The sequence below is a fragment of the Castor canadensis genome, chromosome X, assembly GCF_047511655.1.
Source record: "Castor canadensis chromosome X, mCasCan1.hap1v2, whole genome shotgun sequence".
Lineage (NCBI taxonomy): Eukaryota > Metazoa > Chordata > Mammalia > Rodentia > Castoridae > Castor > Castor canadensis.
Genome location: NC_133405.1, coordinates 121,293,272 through 121,319,094, shown reverse-complemented (window position 1 = coordinate 121,319,094; position 25,823 = coordinate 121,293,272). Strand labels below are relative to the sequence as shown.

The following is a 25,823-nucleotide window of genomic DNA, read 5'->3' as shown; positions in this document are numbered from 1 at the left end:
GAATGGAATATGGAATGTAATTATATGGAATGTAATTCTAGGTCAATTGTTTCTGATAGAAATTTACCTTCTGAATTGAAATATAAGTTACACAGTGGATTGCAAAGAATTAATATGAAATAATAAAATATCTCAACAAATACATTTTTTCTTGAAGGGCTGAGGAGTGAACCTAGGGCCTTGTGCATGCTAGGCAAGTGCTCTACTACTGAGCTACACACTGAGTCCTCAACACCTTTTATGTTGATTGCATGTGGAAATGATATCTTGTGTCTGAGTGCTGTGGCTCACACCTGTTATCCCCACTACTCCTCAGGCAGAGAGTATTGGGAAGATCACAGTTGGAGGCCAGCCCTCGCAAAAAGTTAGTGAGACCTCCATCTCAGCAAATAAGCTGGGCATGGTAGTATGCAGCTATAATCCCAGCTCCCTGGGAAGTTTAACTAGGAGGATTGTGGTCCAGACCAAAGGACAAATAAGCAAGTTACACTTCCTGCCCCTCAAATCACAAGACACTGTGAAAAACAGCAAAAAGTGCTGGGGCATGGTTTAAGGGGTAGTGCCTGCCTAGCAAATGTGAGACCCTGAATTTAAACCCTAGTACCACCAAAAAGAGAGAAAAGAAATGAAATTTTGTATTTGTTAAGTGGTTAAATAAAATATAAAAAATTATCTTTCTTTTTGTTACTTCAGCTATTAGGACATTTAAAATTATATATGTGGCACACATTATATTTCTATTGGACAGTGTGGCTTCAGCCAGTATGTATTAACTCCTTATTAGGAACAATGGGGATACCACATTTTAATGTTCAGAATAAACTATCGATTTTGTTTCTTAATATAACTCTTACATTTTATTCCCCCCACAAACCTCCCTGGATTTTTGGACCAATTTTTTGTCTTTGAATGGCTGTTAATGTCATGTTGACTCCTTGTTATATTTTTACAACTGTGATTCTTTGACTTAAGTTTCCATGAGTACAAAGTTCTCTTGGTGACAAAAGAAAAAGAGAACTTGGACTGTTGTGACACAAATTAAAAAAATGACCCTTCTGAATGTTGAATGAGTTGGTAGGAAATGATTGACATTACCATTTGGACTTTGTTTTCATCTTTCAGCCTCATCCCATCCACTTCTGGTTCTCTCCTTCACCACATTAATACTTTCCCTGCAGACTTACTTCCCATTTGTTGTATTTTCCAGCTTCATTGTATTTTGCACAGCTTCACTTATATTAAAGTTATTTGCTCCTATCTTCAATTTCATCCTAAATCATCTCTTTCCAGAGGGCGGTGCTCACCTCTTTATATCCTCTTTCAGCTTCCTCAGCTCAGTTCGCTCTGCACAGAATGAGTGCTCCATAAATGGCAGTTACTCCATATAGAGATCATTAAACATTCTGTCGCTTTAACTTAGTCAGTTATATAAGTTTAAACTTCCGTAATGTCCCCACATTTAAATATAGCATCTCCCAAATAAAACCACCAGAAAGCAGGTTGGTTGAACCTCATATTTTGATTTCTACCTTAATCACACTGGCTCTGTGAACCTCAGACTTTAGCTATTAGAAGGCAGCAGCCAGTTCCCTGGTTCTTATTATTCTTGAGGCTTAAGGGCCCAGTTGCCTTCTGTTTTCCTTTCATAAATATTTTAAGCTTCTGATAGCCACCGAAAAGTTGTCTTTAGTTCCAAATGACTGCTCTGACAAAGTCTTAGTTTTTTTAAAGTCAGTTTACTCCTTGAAGTCTGATCACTGCTGGGGAGAACAGCAATTTGGTTCCCAGAGAAGATGAAAAGGGGTTTTTGTTTGTTTTTCTTTTTAGTTTTGTGTTAGGGAAAAGGAAAAACAATAATCTTATTTTGCTTCTGAGTATGTTTATGTTGTACCTTTACATATGTACATGACAGACCTTTTCTGTAAGCAGCTAATTTTTTCTACTGTGAGGGGTTGCCAAAAATTAGACCAACCTGTTTGGGGACACAAGCCAGATACTCAGAATTAAAGGGGAAGAGAACAATTGAGAGTCTCGATATCTAACTTGGCTTATCACAACTTAGTATTTAAATTTAAAGAAATAACTAACCTTGTGGGATTTCTGGTTCTGATAGTCTGGGTTTCCACATAGCCTGGTTTATTAGGCTCTAGGGCATCTTCGAGGCATTTAAAGTTGTAGCCCTGGCTTCATCATCTTTGCAGCACTTGAATTTGTTTTGTGTGCTTTTGAAGGGGAGACATAGCTGCAACTTACTGACCTATTGATGTCTGGGTGGTTTCCTCCCATTAAGCTTTTGGGAAATTGGTCAACTGTTGGCAAGATTTGGGAAACCTTGATTTTGTTGCTTGGAATCAGAAAATGTCATTACTATTGCTTTTCCCCCCTTCCCTTCCTTTCCCTCTCCTCCACTACCCTCCCCTCCCCTTCCTTTCTTTTTTTGTTTTTTTTTTGAAACAGGGTCTCACTCTGGGCAATCCTCCTGCTTCCCAAGTGCTGGGATAACAGGGGCGTACCACCACACCTTTCCTTTTTCTTTATATTGTATGGGCATCCAATTATTTTACTTTAGTGATAATCTACCTCAGAATTGGACAAATCCTTTTATTTTAGAAATAGCCTAGTCTAAGCTAGAATATCTAACTATAACCTACTGGCCTGGTTTTTTTTTTTGTTGTTATCAGTAGACCTTGTTTTTTAAGAGTATCTTTAGGTTCACAGAAAAATTATGCAGAAAGTACAGAGAGTTCCCCTGTATCCCTCCCCAACACAGCCTCCGCAACCATCAACATTTGTACCAGTATGAGACACTGATGAACCACTAATAACCAGTGTTTTATATATATACATATTATGACATTTACCCATCATTTTCATCAGAAGTTCATGGTTTACATTAGGGATCAGTCTTTGTGTCGTCTGCTTCATGGGTTTTGACAACACCTGTTTTTGTAAATAAAGTTTAACTGATGCACAGCCTTGCCCTTTCATTACATATAGTTTGTGTCTTTGGTCCCTCCGCAACAGAGTTGAGTTGCTAGAGTAGGTGGCCCACAAAGGCAAAAATGTTTACTATCTGGTCCTTTAAGGAAAGTTTGCCAAGTCCTCCTCTAAGATAATTCAGTTCCTTGTTTAAAGAACTGAGCAGTGATTGCTTTTACTTTGCATTTAAGTGGTAAAGTTGTTTCTCCTGTATGCTACGGAACACTAAACCTTGCTTATCTGGAGAGTGACTTTTGGGGGTGGCTAAGACTTTTTCAGATAATCTGGTAGTTTACCATTAGGGTGTCTGTCTCTGAGCAGAATTACCATGTGAATGGCTTTGAGGGATTTTATAGCTTTAATTTACAAGTCTGTTAGCAAAATGTAAGTGTATCAGTCTCTCTACAGTCCTGCCAAAATAAGGTTTTGTGATTTTAATGGTATAATAGGTAACATAGGAACTAAAAGATTTTCTTCCCTGCTTGGGTTTATTGTCTGCATTTTTGTTATATGTAAAGTTCCCTTGAACATTTAGCACCCGGAAGCTGAAGTTTTAATCATTTGTATAAATTCCTTGTGTATATTGATAAATTAGACAGGAAGCACATTGACTAGCACATTATTGAAAATGTGCTAAGGGGACTGTGGGTAGGTTAACTAACTGGTCTTCTTAGACTTTGCACCATCATCATACAAACTGGCTTTGAATTGTCTCCAGTTAGCTCATTTTGCTTTTATGGCAGGGAAGGCTAATTTACCTCCATACTTCTCTTTCTGGTAGGACTGGATTTGATTATGACCCACAGTAGGAGTCCTTCATATCTCTCAAGGAGAACCATGTTCTTGGTCATCATCTCATTTACACTCTGAGTTGTACTTTCTGTCATCATGAATGGCATAAAAATTATAGTAAACAACTATATTTATACAGGTCAATGTTTATATTCTCTCTAATTGAATACTTTGGCTTCTAACTCAGAGATATATTATTTCTCTAAGGATCATCCTAGCCATTGTGATTTTATTTTCATTCTTAGACTTAATCTAGGATTCTACTTGAACATTTGAGCTGTATCAGTGTTACTTTCTGTCTTATTAGTACGTGGAGGTCAGTGTATAATAGTCTCATTGTTGTGAATAAATTATCAACTCTCTAACATTTTCCCATACCATGAAGTTAAATATTTCCCCATGTGTTGTTGTTCAGAAAACATTAGGGCCCTTTGAAATTTGTAACATACATATCTTTCTCCAATAATGGCTATATTTTCATAGACCAGAACATGTTCAGTCTTCTAGCTGAACTTTTTCTTGGATCTGCTGTAGTAGAATATAATGTTTCCTTAAGCTTGGTAACATATTTCTTGATACCTGATTGTGGATTTTGTATAAATTGGCTTAATTTTTTCTGATTCTGCAGGTAAATAGAATGCAAACTGTTCATTGTTATATCACTACTCTTATACTTGTCTCATAATGTGCTCATTATGTGTTTATTTGTAATAAACCCTTCTGGGATGGGGCTGCTTGCCTCACAGTCAGTCTCTTATTCTCTAGACTCTGCCCTTGCTTGATGCTCTATCAATTCTTTGATTGGTGCTGTTCACATGTTCTTTACACATGGTAGATGTCATCTCTGGCCTCTAGGCTCAGTGTTCTTGCTGCTTTAATATGAGCTTGGCTTCAGTGAAGCTGTTCCAGTAGGAAATTAAAATAAACTCTATATGGCAATTACAAAAGATTCAATAGATTCAACTAGCATTTACTGAGAACATAACAACATTTGGTCTAAAGTATGGTATCTTTTAATTCTCACAATAGCAATGGCCATCTTACAAATTAGGAAAGTGAAGTTCTGAACAGGTGAAAGTTATACATATAGTAGGTGACAGAACCAGGTTTTTATTCAGCTCATCATCTTGGCGCCCCTTTATAGCTGAGAAAGTAAGCAGTGGATTGGGGGCATGTGTGAACAAAACAAACTGGAGGAAAGGACCCACAAGGTCATTGTCACGCTTGTCAAGCATGACCACATCCTGAAGTATAGCCATTTCCTTCATGCGTGTGTTCAGTTTTTATCTTTTTCAATTAGGATCATCTAAAAGAGAAAGAGGAAGAGAGTCATACAGACTACGAAAGTGTTTCCTAAGAGGCTGAAACAAAACTAAAACATGAAAATAAACACTAAAAATACATAGGTAAATAGAAGAGTTTTGGGTGTTTAATAGCTACTGCTTGAGTCGAGGTGCACTTTGATTTGTTTTCCCTCCTTGTTTGGTGCTGGTTAGAGGTTTTTAGTCCTAGCAGTTCAGGAGAATCATCTTGGGAGCACCTAAGAATTGGCAATACCTGCCTCCCACATAAACCACTTAAGTCAATCTCTGGGTTGGGTGGGGGGGGGGCAGCATCTAGGCACTGGTACTTTTGAGTTACTCAGGTGATTTTAGTAGCTTCCAGAATTAAGAGTCACAGTAGTCGATAATTGAAGTTTTGTCCAAGGCCCAGAGCTACCAAACCACTTTGGAGGACAGTCCGTGAGATGTGAAAGGTTAGTATGAGTCATTGCGGAGTCCATCAGCATTAGTTGAATATTCTGGATTTGGAGTGAACTGGAAACTGAAAAGCATTGGAAAATTGCCAAGGCATAGTGACTGCCTTTGAAGAGGCATAGGTAAATGAGAAACTGGGGCAAACATAAATTTATATGTGCTAGCCAAAATTTGTGAACCCTGTGATTTTATGGTATCTTTCTTGCTGTCCTTACCTCTCCCTTAAAGGGTTTTGAAATAGGTGTGGTTTCTGGCAATATGTGAGGTGTTAACCCAATTGTACTTTATCCAAGGGCTTTCTGGATGGAGAACACACAGAAGTACAAATGTAAATGTGTATAGTCTTTTTCTTTTCTTGATTTCCACCTTCTTTCCTTCACTATTTAGTCATAGCACTGCTCTCCAGAGTTGTCTCAGAATTTACAGTAGTAGGCAAAGTTAGCATGGGATAGAGTTGTAAAGTGTAGAGACAGAAACCAAAATTTTATCCTTTTAAATTCATTCAGTGGAGATTTGAGCTGAAAGACCATCTGTAACCTCCCCAATGTTATGCATGAGAAAGGAGAAGCCCTGAGTAATGAAGGCACGATCCCAATCATCAGCTAAGTGTTGACATCACAGTTTAGCCACCTCTTTCAAAGAGAACCAGAAATTATTTTTTCTAGGAGGCCAAGTGAACTTACATTTGTGTACCACTCTCTGCCAGACACAATAGTAGGCAGATTTAGCTATAATTTTCGCAACATGCATATGAGATAGATGTTCCCATTTTTTTAGATGCTTCCCTAAGCAGACTTAGGGGCAAAACCATGGATAAAAAACAGGTAGATTAAGCTTTTAAACCTATGCTCTTTTCTTTTTTCTGTGGTACTCAGGCTTGAATTTAGGGCCTTGTACTTGCTGGGCAGGTGCTCTAACCACTTGAACCACACCACCAGCCCTTAAACCTATGTTATTTCCAGTTCAATATAATATACCATTGCAATTCCTTATAGCAAGCATTGTTTCTATTAGTAATTTAGTTTTGTCTAATTTTGTTCTGTTACACAATCAGGAAATAGCATAATTTAAAGCTTATCTAATGTTACCATTTCAGAACCATCAGATTAATGCCCATTCCACTTACTTACATTGAAATATTTCTCCTGAGTCTGAAGACCACTACTTATTAGTCTACTTATTAGCTCTGGAAATATGAGAAGCACAGTATACAGATTTATACTCAGGTCTTAATTTCAGATACCCACCAGCAGTGTGATCTTGCACAAATTGCTTAATCCCAGTACACTTCAGTACTCTTCTATCTACAAATTAGAAATAATAGCATTTAATCATAGGGTTGTTACATTGATGAGCTCGAGCATGTAGCACAAGCTATGGCACATGGAAAGTGCTCAGTAGATATTGGTTTTGAATTTATTAGAAGTTAGTTGCATAGCATTTCCTGGATGAAATCAGCTTCCAGATAAGAATAAAAGCTGTGAAGGGAGCTGTTAACCTTGAATTGTTAATTTTTTCAAGTTTGTTGCTGAAGTTCTCATCTGTACAAACTGGTCATTTTCCAAGAAACATAGTACTTTCAGCTTATTTGTGCTATGGACTTCATTCACTATGATAGTTCGCTAAACATTTTGCCTTAGTGAACCTCAGAGATGGGTACAGTGTGACCTTTTTCTTACTATTTCTGCTTCCATGACAGTGAGGCATCTGTAACTTACCAATTTACTGTGAGGACTAGATCCTTAACCCCTTTGAGAATTACGTTGACATGGCTGTGTGGCAGCTTTGGCTACCTGGCAGTTGTTACATACTCTAGCTGATCTTACCTCTGTGTGTCTGTGTGTGATATCTACTCTAGATACATCCATACCTCTTAAACATTCTTGAGTACTTACGGTATCCAATTTTCTGAGGAATTCTGTGACTCACGGGACATAGAACTCAGTGATTGAGGCAATGGCAGAGGCATTGCCCATAACTTCTGGGCCCATAGCAAATCCATTCACAACCTGCCTTGGCTCTATCTGGTATGTGGAGGGGTAGTTTCTCACTATTCTACCTCACTGTTCTGCTTAGGGAGATACATGTTTCAAAAGAACAAAACGACTTCTTTTTTCCTTTTTAAATTTGTTTTTGAAATTTAATTTTTGAATTATCATACATTAATAATATGAAGGTGTTTTATTGTGATAATTCCATATATGTATGCAGTATACATTGAACAAGCCCACTCCCTCCATTACATTCCCGTTCCCCCTTCTCTCTCCTTCCTTTTTCAGACAGTGTTTCATAGGTTTCATTATGCTGTCTCCTATATCCATGTGGTATTCTTTGATCCTCTTCACCTCTAATTATCCTTCCTTCTCCCCTCCTACTGATACCCCCTACATCGTCCCCTACATTACATTCATGTCCTATCATCATCATCACCATCATCATAATTTTAGATCTAGGTTCCACAAATGAGCGAGAACATGCTTTATTTTGGCTTTTTAAACTTGGCTTATCTCCTTCAACATGATGATATCTAGTTCCATCCACTTTCCTGCAAATGGCATAATTTCATTTTTCTTTATGTCTGAGTAACATTTCATGATACACACACACCCACCCACCATATCTTCTTTATCCATTCATTGATGATTGGGCACCGTGGCTGATTCCACAGTTTGCCTTTTATGAACATAGCTGCAATAAATGTGAGTATACAGGTGTCTGTCTTGTATATTGATTTACACACCTTTGGATATATGCCCAAGAGTGGTATGGTAGGATCATAAGGTATGTGTACTTTATTTTTTTGAGGAAACTCCATACTCATTTCCATAGTGGTGGCACTAGTTTACATTCCCACCAACAGGGTATGAAGGTTCCCATCCCCCAGCCTCCCCAGCACTTGTTGTTTTCTTCATGATTGCCAATCTGACTTGGATGAGATGAAATCTTAGTATAGTTTTGATTTGCATTTCCTTTATGGCTAAGAATGTTGAACATTTCTTTGTGTATTTATTAGTCATTTGTATTTCTTCTTCTGAGAACTGTCTTTGTTTGCCCATTTAGTCAATGATTTATTTGTTCTTTTGCTGTCTAATTTTTTGAGATCTTTCTATATTCTGTATATTAATCCTTTATCTATTGAATAGCTGGCGAAGATTTTCTCCCATTCTGTGAGTTGTCTCTTTGATTCTGGTAATTGTTTCTTTTGAAATGTCGACACTTTTTAATTAGATGAAGTCCTGATTTTAATTCTTGCTCTTATTTCCTGGGCAATTGGAGTCCTATTCAGAAAATAATTATCTATGCCTTTATGTTCCAGAATTTCCCCTCATTTTTCTGGAGTAGTTTCAAAGTTTTGGGTCTTACATTAAAATCATTGATCCATTTGTAGTTGATTTTTGTACAAACATTTCTTACTTCTTCTTGATAAGAGCATTCAAAGTTCCTTCTTCCAGCTATTTTGAAATACACAGTACATTATTATCAACTGTGAGTCACCCTACTGTGAGATAAAGCTACCAGAACCCATTCCTCTTACTGTGTGTCCACATGTACATGCTGGGGATTAAATTCAGGGCCTTGCACATGCTAGGCAAGTGCTCTGCTGTTGAGCTACATCTCTAGCCCAGTTCCTCTCATCTAACTGCAACTCTGGTACGCATCTATCAACTTCTCCCCAACCTTCCTTCCCTCCTCTCCCCACCAGCCTCTGGTAACCACCATCCAACTCTTTTAGATTCTACATGAGTGGGATCATATACTATTTGTCTTTCTGTGCGTGGATTATTTCACTTAACCTAATGTCTTCCAAGGTCACCCATGTTTATTGCAAATGATAGGATTTCCTCCAGTTTATGACTGAGTAATATTCCACTGTGTATACCATATTTACTTTATCCATTCATCCATTGATGGATGCAAGTTATTTCCATTTCTTGGCTATTACGACTAGTGCTCAATAAACATGGGAATGTAGATATCTTAACAGACTGATTTCATTTCCTTTGGATATACACCCAGGAGTGGAATTGCTGGGTCATATGGTAGTTCTAATTTTGATTTTTTGAGGAACTTCTGTATTGTTTTCTGTAATGGTTGTGACCTCTTCTTAAATTCAGGAATAAGTTTTCCCAAACAAAAGAAAACTGTTAAGCTTCTCAGGCAGTGAAATACCACTACAGGGCATGAAGTAAAACATTCATTTTGAAAACCTAAAGTTTTTTTTAATTTAAAAGTGATTCTTTTGAAGGACATTTACAATCATTTGATAGTTCTCCACTCACACTTCAGATGGTTTAGCCTTTGTAAATCCAAAGATTAATAATTTATGATTGTAAAGTTCAGTACTTTTGAAAGATTGAAAAGAAGTCAAAGAGCTACCTCCCAAATATGTTTATCAGTTCTATTTTAACCATTTTAACATGGTTAATGGAAAAATACATTGCAAACTCAAGCATTTAGTTGACAACGTTAAACAAAAAACACCATCAGAGTAAGCTGGATCATTCTGTTGGTTTTTGGTGCCTTGCAAGTAAGTTTCTCCTTAATTGCTCTCCTTTTCTACTCCTTTATCCCCCTATTGGCACTCTCAGACCCACCCCCACCAAGTGTTAAAGCTGAAGGATGTGGACAAAGATAGCTACTGGGTAATCTAGAGGAGACTACTTTTAGGAGACATTGCCTCTGTTGATGAAAGAAAGCACAAAAGAGGTGCTCAGCCCTCTGCTTTTTGTTATAAAATACTTATTATCGGGTGACTTTATTAACTGAAAAACTATTTTTCTACTTCCTGTACATTATCCAAAAGGAGGATAAAAGGCTCCAGAAATACTGGCCACTGTGGAAAAATCCTGTCTGTGAACTCTTGCTTCCAGGTGGCAAGGCAGATGCTTCTGGCCACCTCTTGGTTCCACCACAGGGAAGATTCCCTGCATAAACCAAAAGTCATTTGTATTTCTGTGTCTGTTCATCCTATGTCTTGGTGAGCATAAAGCTGTATGGAGCCTTCCTAGACAAGGCAAATGTAGTAACTGTCTCCAATGTATTGATGAAAGGGCAGAGCACAAAAAATAAAAACTGGGAGTGTTGCTCAGTGGTAGAGCAAGTGCTTATCATGTGCAAAACCCTGGGTTCAATCCCTAGCACCAAAAACAACCAAACACAAACAGAAGAGAATTAAAGGATTATGAAGGTACGAAGAAAAACCGGATAGCTAAGAGTGTATCAAAGTTAATGACTTATTTAATTCACTAAGTCAAAATTTTCCAGACCCCTTCACCTTTTCCCTTTGTCATCTTCTGGACTGATATTAGGGAAAATTTAATTGGTAAATTTGAGTAAGAGGAAGTATATAGAGAAATGCAGAATAAAAATAGAAAATCAAAATTAAGGAATGTTGAGAAGCCAACTAAGTGGGGAAAATGAAGTCGAGAAATTGGAAGGAATAACTGGAAAATATTCAATATGCTGAAAGATTTATAAAAGCAATGCTTTTGAGAGAGCATTTACTTAAAACCAAAAGTTTTTTTTTTTGCTAAGCTTATTATAGAAAAGATTGTTAGACTCCTTTGATTTAAACTAAGTATTTAGTGTTAATATCTAGGATAAAATACTTTCAATGTATATGAGAAAAGCCACAGAAAGGTTACAAAAATCAGGCATTTCATATGTATTTTTAGGTTCACTAATTAACTAACTAAAAAAGACTTACTCTTTATCTTAAGCTGATGTATAATTAAGGTATCTAAGTACAAAGAATTTGTCCCTTAAGCTAAATTAGAATGTAGAGGGCAAAACCTGAGATTTTTCAGCTACTCTTTTTTTTTTTTTAATACAAACTTCTAAAATCACCATCTAGTCTTCTTAGAAATCATTGAGAAGCTACTATAGGTGAGGCACTATAATAGGTATATGGGGGATATTGAGACAGATAAACTGAAGATTTTCTTGCCCCTAAGTTTCTAACAGGCTGATAATCCAAGAACAGTAAAGGAAAATGCTCCCTGAAATTGGTTCTCTTAAACCATCCCTAGAGGCCGAGCTTTTCATATACTGCAGAGTTGACCACTGTATGCATCAATGACTTTTATTTTTAAATTGTGAATGGTAGGGACACCAAGCATACCTTCAGCTTTTTAAAATTATGTAGGATCATCAGATGAGCATGGGAACTACACTAATCCAGAATGCAGTCGTGCTCTCAAGGCTGACCAAGGATCAGACTATTTGATCTTGAATCCCATGGCTTTGGACTGTCTGCTCGATCGTCATCTGGCATCATTAGTGATTGCTATTAATGAACCTCCTCTTCTAAGCTTTAGGAATATATTAATGTTTAATATTAAGAACATTTTTCACCCTTACTAAACCTCTCCGAAGAAAGTGCTGTTCTTATAGATGGTTGCAGTGAGATGTAAAAGGATAAAGAAACTTGCCTGTGCTCATGAAGCTTGTGAGTGCTTAAGATTCAAACCCAAGTATAACTTGTCATGACTGTCCTATAGGACCACAATCTTTACCTGAATTCTGAAGTCCGAAAAAGTTCTAAAAATGAATTTGGGTGCCAAAACTCATTCTGTGGCAAAATCTGACGCAAACTGACTACTTAATGTATATTGTTCACGTATTTCACTGTAGCTATATTGTGTCTATATACTATTCCATGTTACATGAGTAACATGTAACCTTCCTGAAATTGGAAAATCTTTCAATTCTGAAACTACCTCGCTCTGTGGGTTTTACCGAAGAGATGTGGATATGCCAGCCAGTGCTCACAGTTCATAGCCTCTCTTCTTCACCCTTACCCCATGCTTCTAATCTGTTGTTCATAATCACTTTTGGACTTGAAAATTTAAGCATGGAAACTTACCCTACAGACAAAAATAACTCAGTTTTTGAAAAAATCATGAGTTCATGCTGATACTTCCAGTTCCAATTCAGTATCACAGGATTTTTGTACTTCTTCCCTATTCCAGAACTTCCTTCTCCCTGTTAAAGGAGAAATTATTTGTGATCTTTGTTAAAGATGGTAAGAAAGACTTGATTCAAGAGAGACCATCACAATGGGATTTTGCATTAGGGGACACAAATCACCCTTAACTTTGAAAGCAACAAGAACAGGTAGAGCAGGATGGGAGGCAGTGGGTGGAAAATTACTGAGAGGAATCAAGGCTGTGGAGATTCTTGCTAGGCCAATTCAGCTGGATTCTACTGAAGACAAGTCAGGGTGATTAGATATCCAGGATACGGGCTGAGGAATTTGATCAGATATAAGGGTGATCAGATACCAAGGGAAGGGGATTTTTGTTAAAATGGCTTAGCAAGATTTTTTGCTAAAACTGGCCTAAGCAAGTATAGAGCCCAAGGTTGGGGCCTAAAGACAGGACAGAAGAGCCTGATTCCTCTGGTCAAAGGAAAGAGTCTTTGTTATCTGACAGTGAGAACATTTCTTTAGTGCTTTAAAAAATTTCTGTTTAACCAGGATGCAAAGTATTTCTCCTAGCATGTGAAAATCTAGATTGATATTTTAACTTAGATAATAGGTCCTTCATTTTATAATGAGTTTCACTATGACAATTATCAGCATTTTAGTGCATTTAAAATTAAAATTATTTCTATATAATTTGAGAACCTTCTAGGAGTAACACATATTATTTGAAGCAAAACAATGAGAATCATATATAAAGAGTGGCTGTTGAATACTCATTTCTGGGACATTGCACCCCTTTCCATTTCCTAAAGTGAGTATTTGGGGTTTAAAGTACTCATTGTAGTCAAAGGGAAAAGTGAAAGAATCATCCATTAAGGATTTACCTGCTGAAGACCTTCAATACACTCACTTAGAATGAGGGACATGAGGATGGATTGTTTTAAGACTGTACTCTTTCATTCTAACTTGTTTAAAAATGGAGAAGGGGTCGAGTCTTACTTGGTAGAGAGAAGAAAATAAGAAGTGAAAATGTGGCTGAAAGCATTAGGGACTGGTTTTCTGAATCTTTCATTTGCTACCTTTATCACTAGTGAAAATAGGAGAATTTGGAGGAGAAAAGTGTTCATGAGCTCTGCTTCCTTCTTTTGGGCCCTTACCTTGTCCATTTCAGAACAGCACCCATGAAGTAAGGAGCATCAAAGAGGCCTAGCCAGTGGCAGGGAAATGGGAAGGCCCCGTAAGGATCATGGAGTGTAGGAGAAGGACCAGTGTTTTTTATCAGCTGCTTGCTCTATTGTCGGGCTCTGTACATGTTATCAAATTTAGTCTTTACAAAGTTTGATCCCTATTTTACAAATTAAGGCAGCTGAGATGCAGAGGAATAAAGAAGCTTACCAAAAGTTCCATAACCTGAAAATGGAGGAATTGGGTCTAGAGGATATTTCTGTCCCCAAAGCATATGTCCTTTCTATCAGTCTTCCATCCTCTAGCCATCGTTGAGTTTATGCAGGGTTGAGGCATGTGGGCAAGACTGAGCCTAGAACTACTCTGGGCACATGGCAGTAAGAAAAGGGGCTTGGGTTTCTTCTCTCAGGTGGCTAGGTACCCTTTCTCTCATTGTGCCCTGTTTATGCAGATTTTATTAGAACAAGCTCCAGACTTCTTTTCCTTTTAACTGGTATATAAAAACACAAAATTATACATATTAATCATATTAAAGCAATAACATGTAATGTTTGAAATAATTTATACATGGCAACGTTTGAATCAGGTTGAACATATCTCCCCAAACATTTATCATTTCTTTATGGTGAAAGCTTTCATAATCCTTTCTTCTAGATTTTTGAAATGTATAGTACATAATTATTATCTATAATTACCATATTGTGATTATAAAGTTTCTTGATCCTGTGTATCAATTGATCAAACTTTCCTCACCCTGCTGCACTGTTCCTGGCTCTGGGAACCACCATTTTACTCTCAACTTCTATGGAGATCAACTTGTTTTAGATTCCACATATGAGTAAGATCATGTAGTATTTGATTGTTATGTCTGGCTTGTCTCACTGACCTCCTTCTTTATAGTCAGTGCTCTTCCCCCTTGGACATGCTGTAGTAGATTACTTTACCTGTGAGCACATTGTGAAGTGGTCTCTGTGGCACATATGAGCCTCTCATTTGGAATCACAGAGCCAAGTCTACTTCCAGAGTGGCAAAGCTTTGGTTTGTGAAGAAACACATTTGAAGAAAATCTTAAGAAACAGTTGGCACACAGTAGGTGAATATTTATGGAATGAATGGATCTGTTGCCTCCTGGAAACCCCTATGAACAGCCGTGGATTGACATGGTCTACTACTTTTGTACTTGGCAATTCTCCCACAGTGTTTATTTGAAAACAAATTCAGATTATGTCCTAGGTCACTTTTATATTACTGCTGGTAACACCAGGAACATACTTATGTTAAGAAAAAAATTGCTTTCAAGGTTACCTCTTGGAGTAAATGTTCTTTTTCTCTTCTAATTAAGTTATTTTCTTAAACTTGCTATTTCAGACGATAAAAATTTAACTAGAGACTGCAGAATTATTTGATTTTCTCAACCAGTAGTAACTGTTACCATGAGAGTTCTTTATTTATCCAGATGTTAATTGTAAAATTATGGAACATTTTTCATCTCTTAATAGGGAGAGATAATGCATGCGAGAAAACTTCATATATGTTTCTACGAAAGGAGCTTCCTGTGCGACTGGCTAACACAATGAGAGAAGTTAATCTTTTGCCGGATAACTTACTGAACCGCCCTTCAGTGGGATTGGTTCAGAGTTGGTAAGTAAATATTGTGGCTTGAAATGAGTCTTCCCACAGTGCTCTGAACATTTGTCATTGGAACCATTCTGCGTAAAAGTACACATTCTGCCTGTCTGGGAATGAGTCATTCAGGATAGCTGGGGTTTTCCATGACATTAAAAGCTTTTTAAAAAACTGTTCTCTTAAAATTGTTCTGATGAAGATATTCTAAACCATAATAGACACTTTGTTGTTCAAATTTTATTTTTCTGGGTATAGTTGTGATTGCTCATTTTAACAAAATTGGAAAGTAGAGAACTATGTAAAGGAATAGCAATGTAGTAGTTCCACATGAGTGGGCTTGCCCTCCCTTGGATAAGGAGCTCTTTCCTTCTTTTGTTAAGTCTCAGCCTTATTCCTTTTGTTTCAAGTCATTTAAAGGGGAATGTCAAATTGGAAAAATTATCAGCTCCATGCTTTGCTTCATCTGCCCTATGACAATATGAGAAATCTTAACAGTAAAACTTAAAATTGAATCAGTTGTAGCTCTGATGCATAAAGCATATATTACTTAATTGAGGAATTGAAATTTGTGATGAAGCTCCCCACTAGGTAAGCAGAGTGAGACCAGTGAGTGATAGGATGTAAGTGCAGGTAGTATGTTTTTAGAAAGGGATTTACACAGATTTGAGAAACATTTGCAGGTCTACTCTGTTATAAAAGCAAGATAGAAGTCCCTGGAGAAAGCTGGAGGAGCTTGGAAGGCCACATGCCTGAAATGCTCTCAAGAAGGTACAGTGCTGTGGGAACACTGGATGGGAGGAAGATAATGCCAGCTGTGGCCTTGTGCTGCCTCTTTATGGGGTGGGTAGAATTGACTGGTACAGGTGACAAATGTAAAGAGAATTGAACAGTTAACTAGCTAAAATTTAGAGGGCTCCTGGAGGCCAGTCTACTGAAAAAGAATAGAAATTCAGCAGTCATTCCTCAGTAATTATAACATATATTCCTAGGGCTAAAAAGTGAATCATCTGAGAAGCATTATAATGGCTATTCTCAAAAGCACAGTGTCTAGTTCCTTTCCCAGAAAAGCAGTAGCTCCTGACTGTGCGGTATAGAGTCCTTAGAATGTAAGAAAAATCAGAGAGATAGTGACTGTGGCTTTGATAAGAATAGTTGCATTCTGCTCTGGATTCATTGCTTGCTTGAGAAGGAAGGAGCAGCAAGTACTTGTTCACATGAGACTTCTTTATTGCTTTGAGACCATCATTAGAGATTTTCCAGCAGAAAATATAAATCACTATCATGGACCATTATGGTAGGGTTCTATGTAGGCAAGATCAAGTTGCTTGATCCAGGTGGTGGTGACTCTTAAACATTTTCCATTGCTTGTGTAGTAGTTACTTTAAGGGCTTTAAAAAGTAAATTGCTGGCTCTGCAGTATCTTCTGTCACCTAAAACCAATTCTGTTATTCTCCAAACACCAGTTGAGTGTTCAATAATTTAATTCAATCCTGATACTAAATATCTAAACTTAGCACAGACCCCATAGTTTAAGGGCTCAGTCCCTCAAGAATGCCCCCTCCTACTTCAGATGCTAACCACAAGTCCTAGCTATCTGTGCTTTTGACTGATTGGCTGTAAATCAAGTTTCCATGACCTTATTCTCAGGTTCAAAAATTTGCTAGACTGGTTCACAGAACTCAGGAAGGAACCTTGCTTATGCTTACAAGTTTATTGTAAAAGATATAACTCAGGAACAGCCAAGTGGAAGAAATGCAGAGGGCAAGGTGTAGGGCGTGTGTAGCTTCCATGCCTTCTGGGTGTACCACCCTTCTGGCACCTGCTTGTGTTCAGCAACCTACAGGCTTTCAGAATCTCGTTGTTCAATGGTTTTTATAGACCTTGATCTCCAGGCCCCTCTTCTCCCCAGAGGTTGAGGGTGGGGTTGAAAGTCCCAGCCTTCTAATACTTGGTCTTTCTGGTGACCAGTCCCATCTAGCAGCTATGTAGGGGCTCCACCCTAAGTTACCTCATTAGCAAAAAACTCACAACAATCAAAAGGAACTCCTTATGAATAGCAGGACATACTCATTTCATTCAGTAAAATTTAAGGGTTTGAGGATCTATGTCAGGAACTAGGACCAAATACCAAATGTGTTTTTGTATTATACCACACTGACAAAGTAAAGACTCAAGCAAATTGCTGAATCAACCCTATTTTTTGGTCTCTTCACTGTTCTTCTTCCATATCCATTCCAAACACAAGCATGCCATTCATTTTAATTTCTTATACATTCTATTTTGAAAAATAATTTCTGAATCATCTGAGAAGCACTATAATGGGTGTTTTCAAAAGTACAGTGTCTAGTTCCTTTCCCAGAAAAGTAGTAGCTGGGGCATTGGTGGCTCACACCTGTAATCCTAGCTACTCAAGAGGCAGAAACCAGGAGGATCCTGGTTTGAAGCCAGGCTGGGCAAATAGTTTATGAGACCCTATGTCGAAAATACCCAACACAAAAAAGGGCTAGTGGAGTGGTTCAAGTGGTAGAGTGCCTTCCTAGCAAGTGTGAGGCCCTGAGTTCAAACCCCAGTACCACCAAAAAAAAGAGAAAGAGAGGGAGAAGTGTTGCAAGACTAGAAGAAAGAATTTACTGATTACTAACATTTGGATTTGGCCACATTTTTTTTTGTTGCTGTCACTCATATTCATATTCTCTCTCTCTCTCTCTCTCTCTCTCTCTCTCTCTCTCTCTCTCTCTCTCTCTCTCTCTCTCTCTCTCCATATATATATATATATAGTACATCTTCAGAATTAAAATGGAGGTTCTGTGTCGACCTTAACAAAAAACAAATAAGACTGAGAGGTTATAAAGAAAGGGTTCTTACACATGATTTCCTTGATAAATCACTATCACAAAAGACTGTGTCAGAATCACAAGTCCGCACAGAGGCCACTGCCACCTTAAACAAAAAGTATTTCTGTAAGGACATCTAGCTAGCAACTGTTCAGCCTCTGACCTTTGCTGCTTTTGTTATTAATCATTGTGGCCAAGGATTATTATTTCACAATATCTGATATAATCCTCCATAATTTTGTCTTTAAAATTTCCCCTTGACCTCAGACCTTTTGAAGTTTTACTATGGCTGTGTACTCCCTTTGCAGTGCTGCTCCCAAATGAGTACCAGTATCCTTTGGAGAATCCTTTCTGATTTCTTTAGATTGACATGTCACACACAGATTTTTTTCCTGAGCCATTTGGGTTGAGGTAGATCTAATGTTCCTTTGCCTATAAATACTGTAGCATGCATCACCTGGGAATAACTCTTAGAAAACCACAATATGCTCCTCACATTCAGGAAGTTTAACATTGGTGCAGCAATATTTCCTAATATGTAGAATTTGTTATCATTTTACTAATTGTCTTAATAGTGCTCCCTTTTTGTTTTGTTTTGTTTTTAGCAATTTTTCTCCTGATTTAAAATCTAGTTCAGGATCACATATTTATGTGTCTTTGCTATTTCCTTTTGCTTTTAAAAGTGAACTTTATGTAACAGACTGTGGTCTACCACCATCCCCTTAGCCATAGTGTGTTCTTTTTGCTGTCAGGCCAGGAATCTCAGTATAATCTTTGACTGATGTCCATTTAAGACTTTGCTCTTTAAAGGACTTTCCCTTAGTGGCCTTTGAGTGGGGACTGTACTAGGGTTTGAACTTGGGTCCTTGTGCTTTGCTAAGCAGGCACTCTACCACTTGAGCCACTCCCCCCAGCCCATTGGAATTCTTAATTTTGTGTGTGTGTGGCAGGACAGAGGGTATCACGGGGACTGGCCAACATGGACTTCTTATGGTGTTTTGACCTAATTATTTCAATGATACCTAACCCATAGTCTTATGTGCCTAGAAACTTTTAAAAATACCTGGATGTGAGCATACTTTAGTTTCAGATGGACCATCACAAAGTTCATGTGAGGCTGATGAATGTCACTCCTATTTGTGTGTAAACAGTTATTTTTAGTCACTGGACTGTCCTTATTCTCTACAATAGGATTAGTGGTAATTGTTAGAAATGATTAGAACAGAGGATAATTCTTTCAGGATATGTTAAGCACTAAAGCAGAGATCACACACTTGTAATTGGAATATCTGAATCCACGCTAGATCCAGTTTATCCTGGCTAGATGTAACTGAGTTCTGTTTTTCTTTGTTCTCCAGATCTTAATGTCGTACTCATTTTTTTTCTTGGATTGGTCTTATTGAGCTATGCAGCTATTCTTAATCCAGAAGGTGTTTTTGAGGGCCTATGATGTATTCCTCTGTATTGATGAAATTGATTTCACTCTGAGAAGCAGCCTTCTTTACTTGTAGTTTCTGTATTCTTGGTGTGTACTTCAGTATCATATATGTGTTTCTTAAAATGTATGTATACTTTTTGGTACTCAAACTGTAGACTTGGAATATCAGTTAGGATGTGTTTGTAATAGTGGACAAATGCAGCTGAACCTAGCTTGTGCCACTAGGTCTGACTATAAGATAAGCTTTTGGTGTTGGTTTGAGTGCGAGATTCATAAAGGCACCAAGGCCCTGCTTTTGATAGTGTTGACTTCACTTGTAGGCTAGATTCCCTTTGGGTGACAAAATAGCTGTAGCAATTACAGATTTCAAATCAATGTCAATGCCCGTCCGTGTACAAAAGCAGAGCAAGTTGATTTCTTCCCAGAGACCGTCAGCAAGTCTTCTCTCTTCTTTTATCTGCCTGAATTGAGGCAGTATGCCCATTCCTGAGCCAAGCTCTGTGTTCAGAGAAGTGCACACAATCATAGGCTTAGACCTGGACCACTAAGCTAATTAATAATCAGTGACAAGAGAAATAGGGTTACCTTGAGAAAAACCGGCCACCCGCACACTTTGGAGGCAGATGAAACCTGAGCAAAAACTGGGAGTGCTCTTGGGAAGAGGGAAAGGAGGAATGGATGTTGAGCAGGAAACTAACACAGTAACTTCTTTTTAGGTACATGCAGAGTTTCCTTGAACTTTTAGAATATGAAAACAAGAGCCCCGAGGACCCACAGGTCTTGGATAAGTAAGTATGGCATCACTTACTTGAATGTAAAAATATGTAGATAAAGAAATGGCTTAACAAGTGGAACTCATTGTCATTAAGACTCAAGAATTGTAATTTAGACAAAAACATTAGTTTTTGTAGTGAATGACTCAGTATTAGATTTTTAAAAAACCTTTGAGTTAAGAATTTCACATAAAATACAAGGAATAATGGCACTTCAAATTAACACTTTGAAGATAAACTGGGCACTAACTATAAATATTGCAGTTAAATGTTCCATCTAGTGGTAGTTTTAAGAATGCAGTGGCCTCCGTATATACATGAATTATCTACCCAATCCTTCACAATTTAAAAAGGTTTTTCAACAGAGTAGTAAGTTGAGCTCAGAAAACTATAATGGTTTTATTTTTGAAGAAGTGTAAAAGAGTGTATGTCTTAAGTAACAGCCTGAGTTCTGTTGCTGCCATTATGCACAAAGACTGCTAAATTCTTATGCTGATGCAAAGTATGTCTGTTTTCCTTTTATTTTTTGGAGATATTGGGGATTGAACTCAGGGCCTTGCGCTTACAAGGCAAGTGATCTACCACTTAAGCCATGTCCTTAGCCCTTTTTGTTTTAGTTGTGTTTTTCAGATAGGGTTTTGTGCTTTTGCCTGGCCTGGCCTCGGACCTCCATCATCCTACTTCTGCCTCCTGACTAACTGGGATTACAGGCATGCACCACTATACTTGGCTGATTTTTGAGATAGAATCTCACTAACTTTTGCCCAGTTTGGCCTTGAACTGTGATTCTCCCATCTCTGCCTCTCAAGTAGCTGGGATTTGTTTTTTATTTTTATTTAGCTGGGACACCCAAACCCAACTATTAGTGCATTTTTCCCTCAAGAGAAATTAAAATGGTTCATTCACCTTAATTTCTTCCTGTTTCATGTGTCTACGAGTGAATGTACAAGGTAGGCCTGTTATGCTGAGAAATTTCACTAAGTATAAGTATAATTCACATTGCCATGGACAGACACCTGACACATAATGAAAAAGAACTAGGGAAATACCATATTATATAACAACCTTAGGAGTTATTTAACCCACACCTCTGAATTCACAGATAAGGAAACTGAGGTCAGAGATGTGAAATGACTTGTTAAAGATTGTGACAGTTCAATGTACAATATAAGTCTAATCAGAATTGTCACTATGAATCCCCCCATAAAATGGATGTATCCTAATAAAAAATTTATAAAATAAAAAATTTTTCATCAGCAAACAAATATAAAAATATTTCAAAAACCTGGAGAAAATAGTTTTTCTAAGTCAAATTTATATGAGAAACATGCAATAAAAATGATGTAGCAATAACTATATAAGGAAACTAAGACAAGGAAACAAAACATTTTAATGACTGCAGGGGATAAAATTTACATGCCAATTTTGAAATGAACTATATAGAGTCAATTTCTTGAGCATCCTAGATAAGACATTGAAAGGTGAAGATTGATTTGAAAATATTGAGCAATATATTATTAAAATGTAATAACAAAAAAATTAAGTTCTTGAATATTTGGGAAAAAAAGATTGTGACAGTTCATAGCAGAGCTGGACCTATATAAGTTATGGTTCCTTTTCCCAGGTTTACTTGTTCTTTACAGTGTACTATACTACCAGAAGTGCTGGTTTGAGCCATGAATAGTTGTTTTACACTTTGCTAGGTGTTTTTCTAATGGATCTGTGAAATGTGAAAGTGGCAAGTATTGGGTTAGAGCCCCAAATACAATGGTTTCCTTGATATAAGCCACTGCTGTTGTTTAAGGTGTCAATATTTAATTAGTTGAATCCAGGAGCTTTGTTTTTTTGAAAGTCATTAGCTGGTGACAGTTTGGCTGAAATCCTCAAAATTAGGGCTGGCCTCTCTAGCTCCAAATCTGAGAACATATATTTTGGGATATATACAATATTGAATTTCTGCTATGTTTTTCTGGAGCCCTGTCTCAGTTTCTGGAACAAGTTTCCAGTCAGGTGCAACTTATATAAGTGGCTAGCACCAAATCCAGTATGTGTTAGGTCATCATGGAAACAGCTCTTGCTTAGTGAGTTTTGGTAACTTGCCTAGTGTATGTGACTGGTTAGGAGAGTTGAGATTTGAGAAGCTAGATGCTTTTGGTGAAAGGAGGAATAAAAGGTAAGTGAGTGTCATGGTAGTGCCCTTTTCTGTTTAGCAAGAGGCTATATGAGATCACCAGGAGGGGAATCATTTTAGTAAAGTAATCATGGTGATCATAATGATAGACTTTAAAAGAGTCTGGAAGATTGGTGAGGTATTCCAAGAATTGAACTATTGAGGTAAGTCTCTTCCCTTCTGGATAAATTGAGGACCTTGTCTACCCCAATGCATTGTTTCACTTTAAGACTGTTTAGTTTATAAGTATGTTGGAAAGAGTACTGGATAAAGAGAAATTGTCCATTTTAAAATTTCTTGTGAATAATTATAGCCTTCTCATTTCAGAATTGATTTATTCATCTTCACTGTCATGTTACAGAAATAGTTCATCATTGAGAAAGATAAGACTATTGAGATAAGTAAAAAGAAGCTTAGCCCAAATTTCCATTTGCAGGGAACGAACAACCACTGTTAACCTTTTCCTTCTATCCAGACTCCTTCCTAGGCATGAATGGTTTTACATGTGCAAAATATTTTTACAAAATAAATTATAAATATAATTTTATTTATTTTATAAATTATAAAAAGTAAATCTGTATAATAGATCTATATTATTAATAGTTTCATAATATGGTCACGTGTCACTTAATATAATGATACATTCAGAGAAATACATTAGGTGAATTTATTTTTGTGTGAACACCGTAGAGTGATATTATTAGGTGATTTAATCTTAGGGTACCACTGGTGTATGTGCAGTCTGTCATTAACACATTTTGCTGCACATGAATATTAGTAGTCCTCCTACAGGTGGGTCATAAAATTTTGACTCCTTGTTGTTGGATTTTGGACTGGTTTGTAGTTTTTTTTGCTATTACAAACAGTGCTCTGAAGAACAGTTTTTAAAAATAGCTACTCACCTTGTCCACTTGTTTTCCTAGGGTCAGTCCCTGGAAGTGGAATTAATTTGCTTTGGAATTTGGATATATGTTGTTAAATTGGCCTCTGCAGAAATGAGTTAGTTTAGCTCCCACACTCTACTGACACAGGTTTTTCTTTGCCAGTCTGATAAATAGAGCATAGTATCATATTGCTTTAATTTACTTTCCTTTTTGTGAGGATAAAAGTTATTGGCATTTGTGCTTGCTATTTGGTAATTTTTCCATTGATATGAAATCCCTCATCAATAGTTTTCTGATAGGTTGCTCATCTTTCTTTCTTTTTTTTTTTGTGATACTGGGTTTGAACTCAGGGCTTCACACTTGCTAGGGAGGCACTCTACCAACTTGAGCCATGCCTCTAGCCCTAGGGTATTCATCTTTATTAAGGATAATAACTCTTGAAAATATATTTTCTCAGTTTCACTTTCTTTATTTATAATGTATGTCCTCGTAGAATTGATTCTACATGGTCGTATCTTTTGTTTCTTCATATCATTTGTTTCTACCTTTGGCATTAAACTTAGAACAGTTTTCCTTACCCCTCAAGGTTATATACTTATTCATTTGATTTTCTTCTATCACTTTTGTGATTCTACTCCTTTATATTTTTGATCCATTTTTTGGCTTAAGGTTTAAAATTGGGATAGGACTTAAATTGTTAGCTCTATCCCAAATAATTTGATTATCTCCCTACTTAATTTGCCCTGTAACTTTCTCACTATGCCAAATTTATATGCGCATACCTTTGGGCCTAGTTTCACACTTCATTTGGTTCCACTGATTGGCTTATCTTTCTATTCTTAAATTACTATATTTATACATTTCCCTATATATCCTTATAGTAATATGCCAGAACACTTGAATGATTTTTTTGAGACAGGATCTATGTTGCCCAGGTTGGTTTTGAACTCCCAAGCTCAGCAATCCTTCCACCTCTGCCTCCCAAGTGACTTGGACTACATGCATGTGCCACTGTGCTTAGCAAATAAATCCATTTTAATTGCTTTTATTTTATCTACATTTCATCAAGGATTTTATTTTAACATTTTACTTTTAAAAGGTTTGACATTCTTTCTTTGTTCGTGGAAGGAGCTGTTGCTTTGAGACTCCATAATAAATCCTTAAAAACTTTTGAGGGATTATCCTCATGTTGTCAGAAGAAATATTGATATGTTCTGCAATTACTTACTCAACAAACATTTGTAGAACCTGTATTACATGTGACCACTTATGTAAAAAAATCAGTGTACTCCTAAAGAGGTATTTGAGCATTTCTTCCTAGTGGAACCTTTTACTCTTTGCATCTCTGAAAGAAAAATTTCTGCAGAAAGTTTCAAGCAAAACCTTTGGTAATACTTTAGTTTCTTATGAGTGCTTCCTTTTGCCACTAATGAGAATAATGTCTTTATAAAAATACTAGCAGATAACTAGTCTGGGGACAGAACTGGCTTGAAGTGTGTGCACCAGCCCATGAAATATAAAGACTGACTACATTTTGCTTCCTTCCCACACAGTTTTCTACAAGTCCTGATTAAAGTTAGAAACCGACACAATGATGTGGTTCCTACAATGGCTCAAGGAGTGATTGAATACAAGGAGAAGTTTGGGTTTGATCCCTTCATTAGCAGTAACATCCAATATTTTCTGGATCGATTTTATACCAACCGCATCTCTTTCCGCATGCTTATTAACCAGCACAGTAAGTTGGGTTTTGTTGGGTCCAGACTTGAAAAGGTAACCAGAGTGATTTCTCCCAAAAGCTTTCCAATTTACTGATCTACATTTTTTCCCTGTAGAAATTTCATTTCTAGGGCTGGGCACATGGGTGAAGTAGTAGAGCACCTGCCTAGCAAGCATGAGGCCCTGAGCTTAAACTGCAGTACCACCAAAAAAAAAAAATCATCTCTAGTTCAATTTTCCCTAAGTGAATCCTATCTATTAAAAAGCTATTAATTAATATTCTTGGCTAAAAGTGATTCTTGAAAGGCATTTATGATGCTCATAGTAGAGACATGACCACTGTCTACCTTAAACCTCTGTTATTATGTTCTTTGTTAGGGATAAGGGACTGGTTTTAATGGAAGCCTGGCATTCATCTTTGAAAACTTTAATGTGTCTCTGAGATTATGTTCTATTCTTTATCCAAGATGTTTTATATTTTCTTTTTTAATTTTGAAATCATCAATACCGAGAATATTAAATTGGCACATTAGCAGTATGAGTAGTTGATCCTTTGTTTCACAGTGAAATCTGATTAATCAAGATTGTTAGTCCATAATCCCACATAAAACGTTTTAGTCTGCTCTCCAGGGTGATAAGCAGATATGAGAAAATACTAAAAATCTTTCAACACGAAAAACCTTTTTTTTTTTTTTTTTTGGTTGTTTGTTTGTTTGGTTTTTTTCCAAGTTCTTTCTTTTT

General features: G+C 37.0%; 2 protein-coding genes across 2 annotated transcripts in view; one reads left to right on the top strand and one right to left on the bottom strand.

Moving 5' to 3' along the window:
- Positions 1-25,823, top strand: part of Pdk3 (pyruvate dehydrogenase kinase 3) — a 66,164-nt gene that overhangs the window by 5,215 nt on the left and 35,126 nt on the right. Inside the window, exons 2-4 of the mRNA XM_020180566.2 lie at positions 15,138-15,279; positions 20,253-20,324; positions 24,917-25,101. Coding sequence (XP_020036155.1) covers positions 15,138-15,279; positions 20,253-20,324; positions 24,917-25,101 — 399 coding nt within the window. The remainder of the gene's footprint in view (positions 1-15,137; positions 15,280-20,252; positions 20,325-24,916; positions 25,102-25,823) is intronic.
- Pcyt1b (phosphate cytidylyltransferase 1B, choline) overlaps positions 4,850-25,823 on the bottom strand; it is a 158,767-nt gene continuing 137,793 nt past the window's right edge. The window contains exons 8-9 of the mRNA XM_074063309.1: positions 6,776-6,832; positions 4,850-5,077 (exon numbers count right to left, since the gene is read on the bottom strand). Coding sequence (XP_073919410.1) covers positions 6,818-6,832 — 15 coding nt within the window. The 3' untranslated portion in view covers positions 4,850-5,077; positions 6,776-6,817. The remainder of the gene's footprint in view (positions 5,078-6,775; positions 6,833-25,823) is intronic.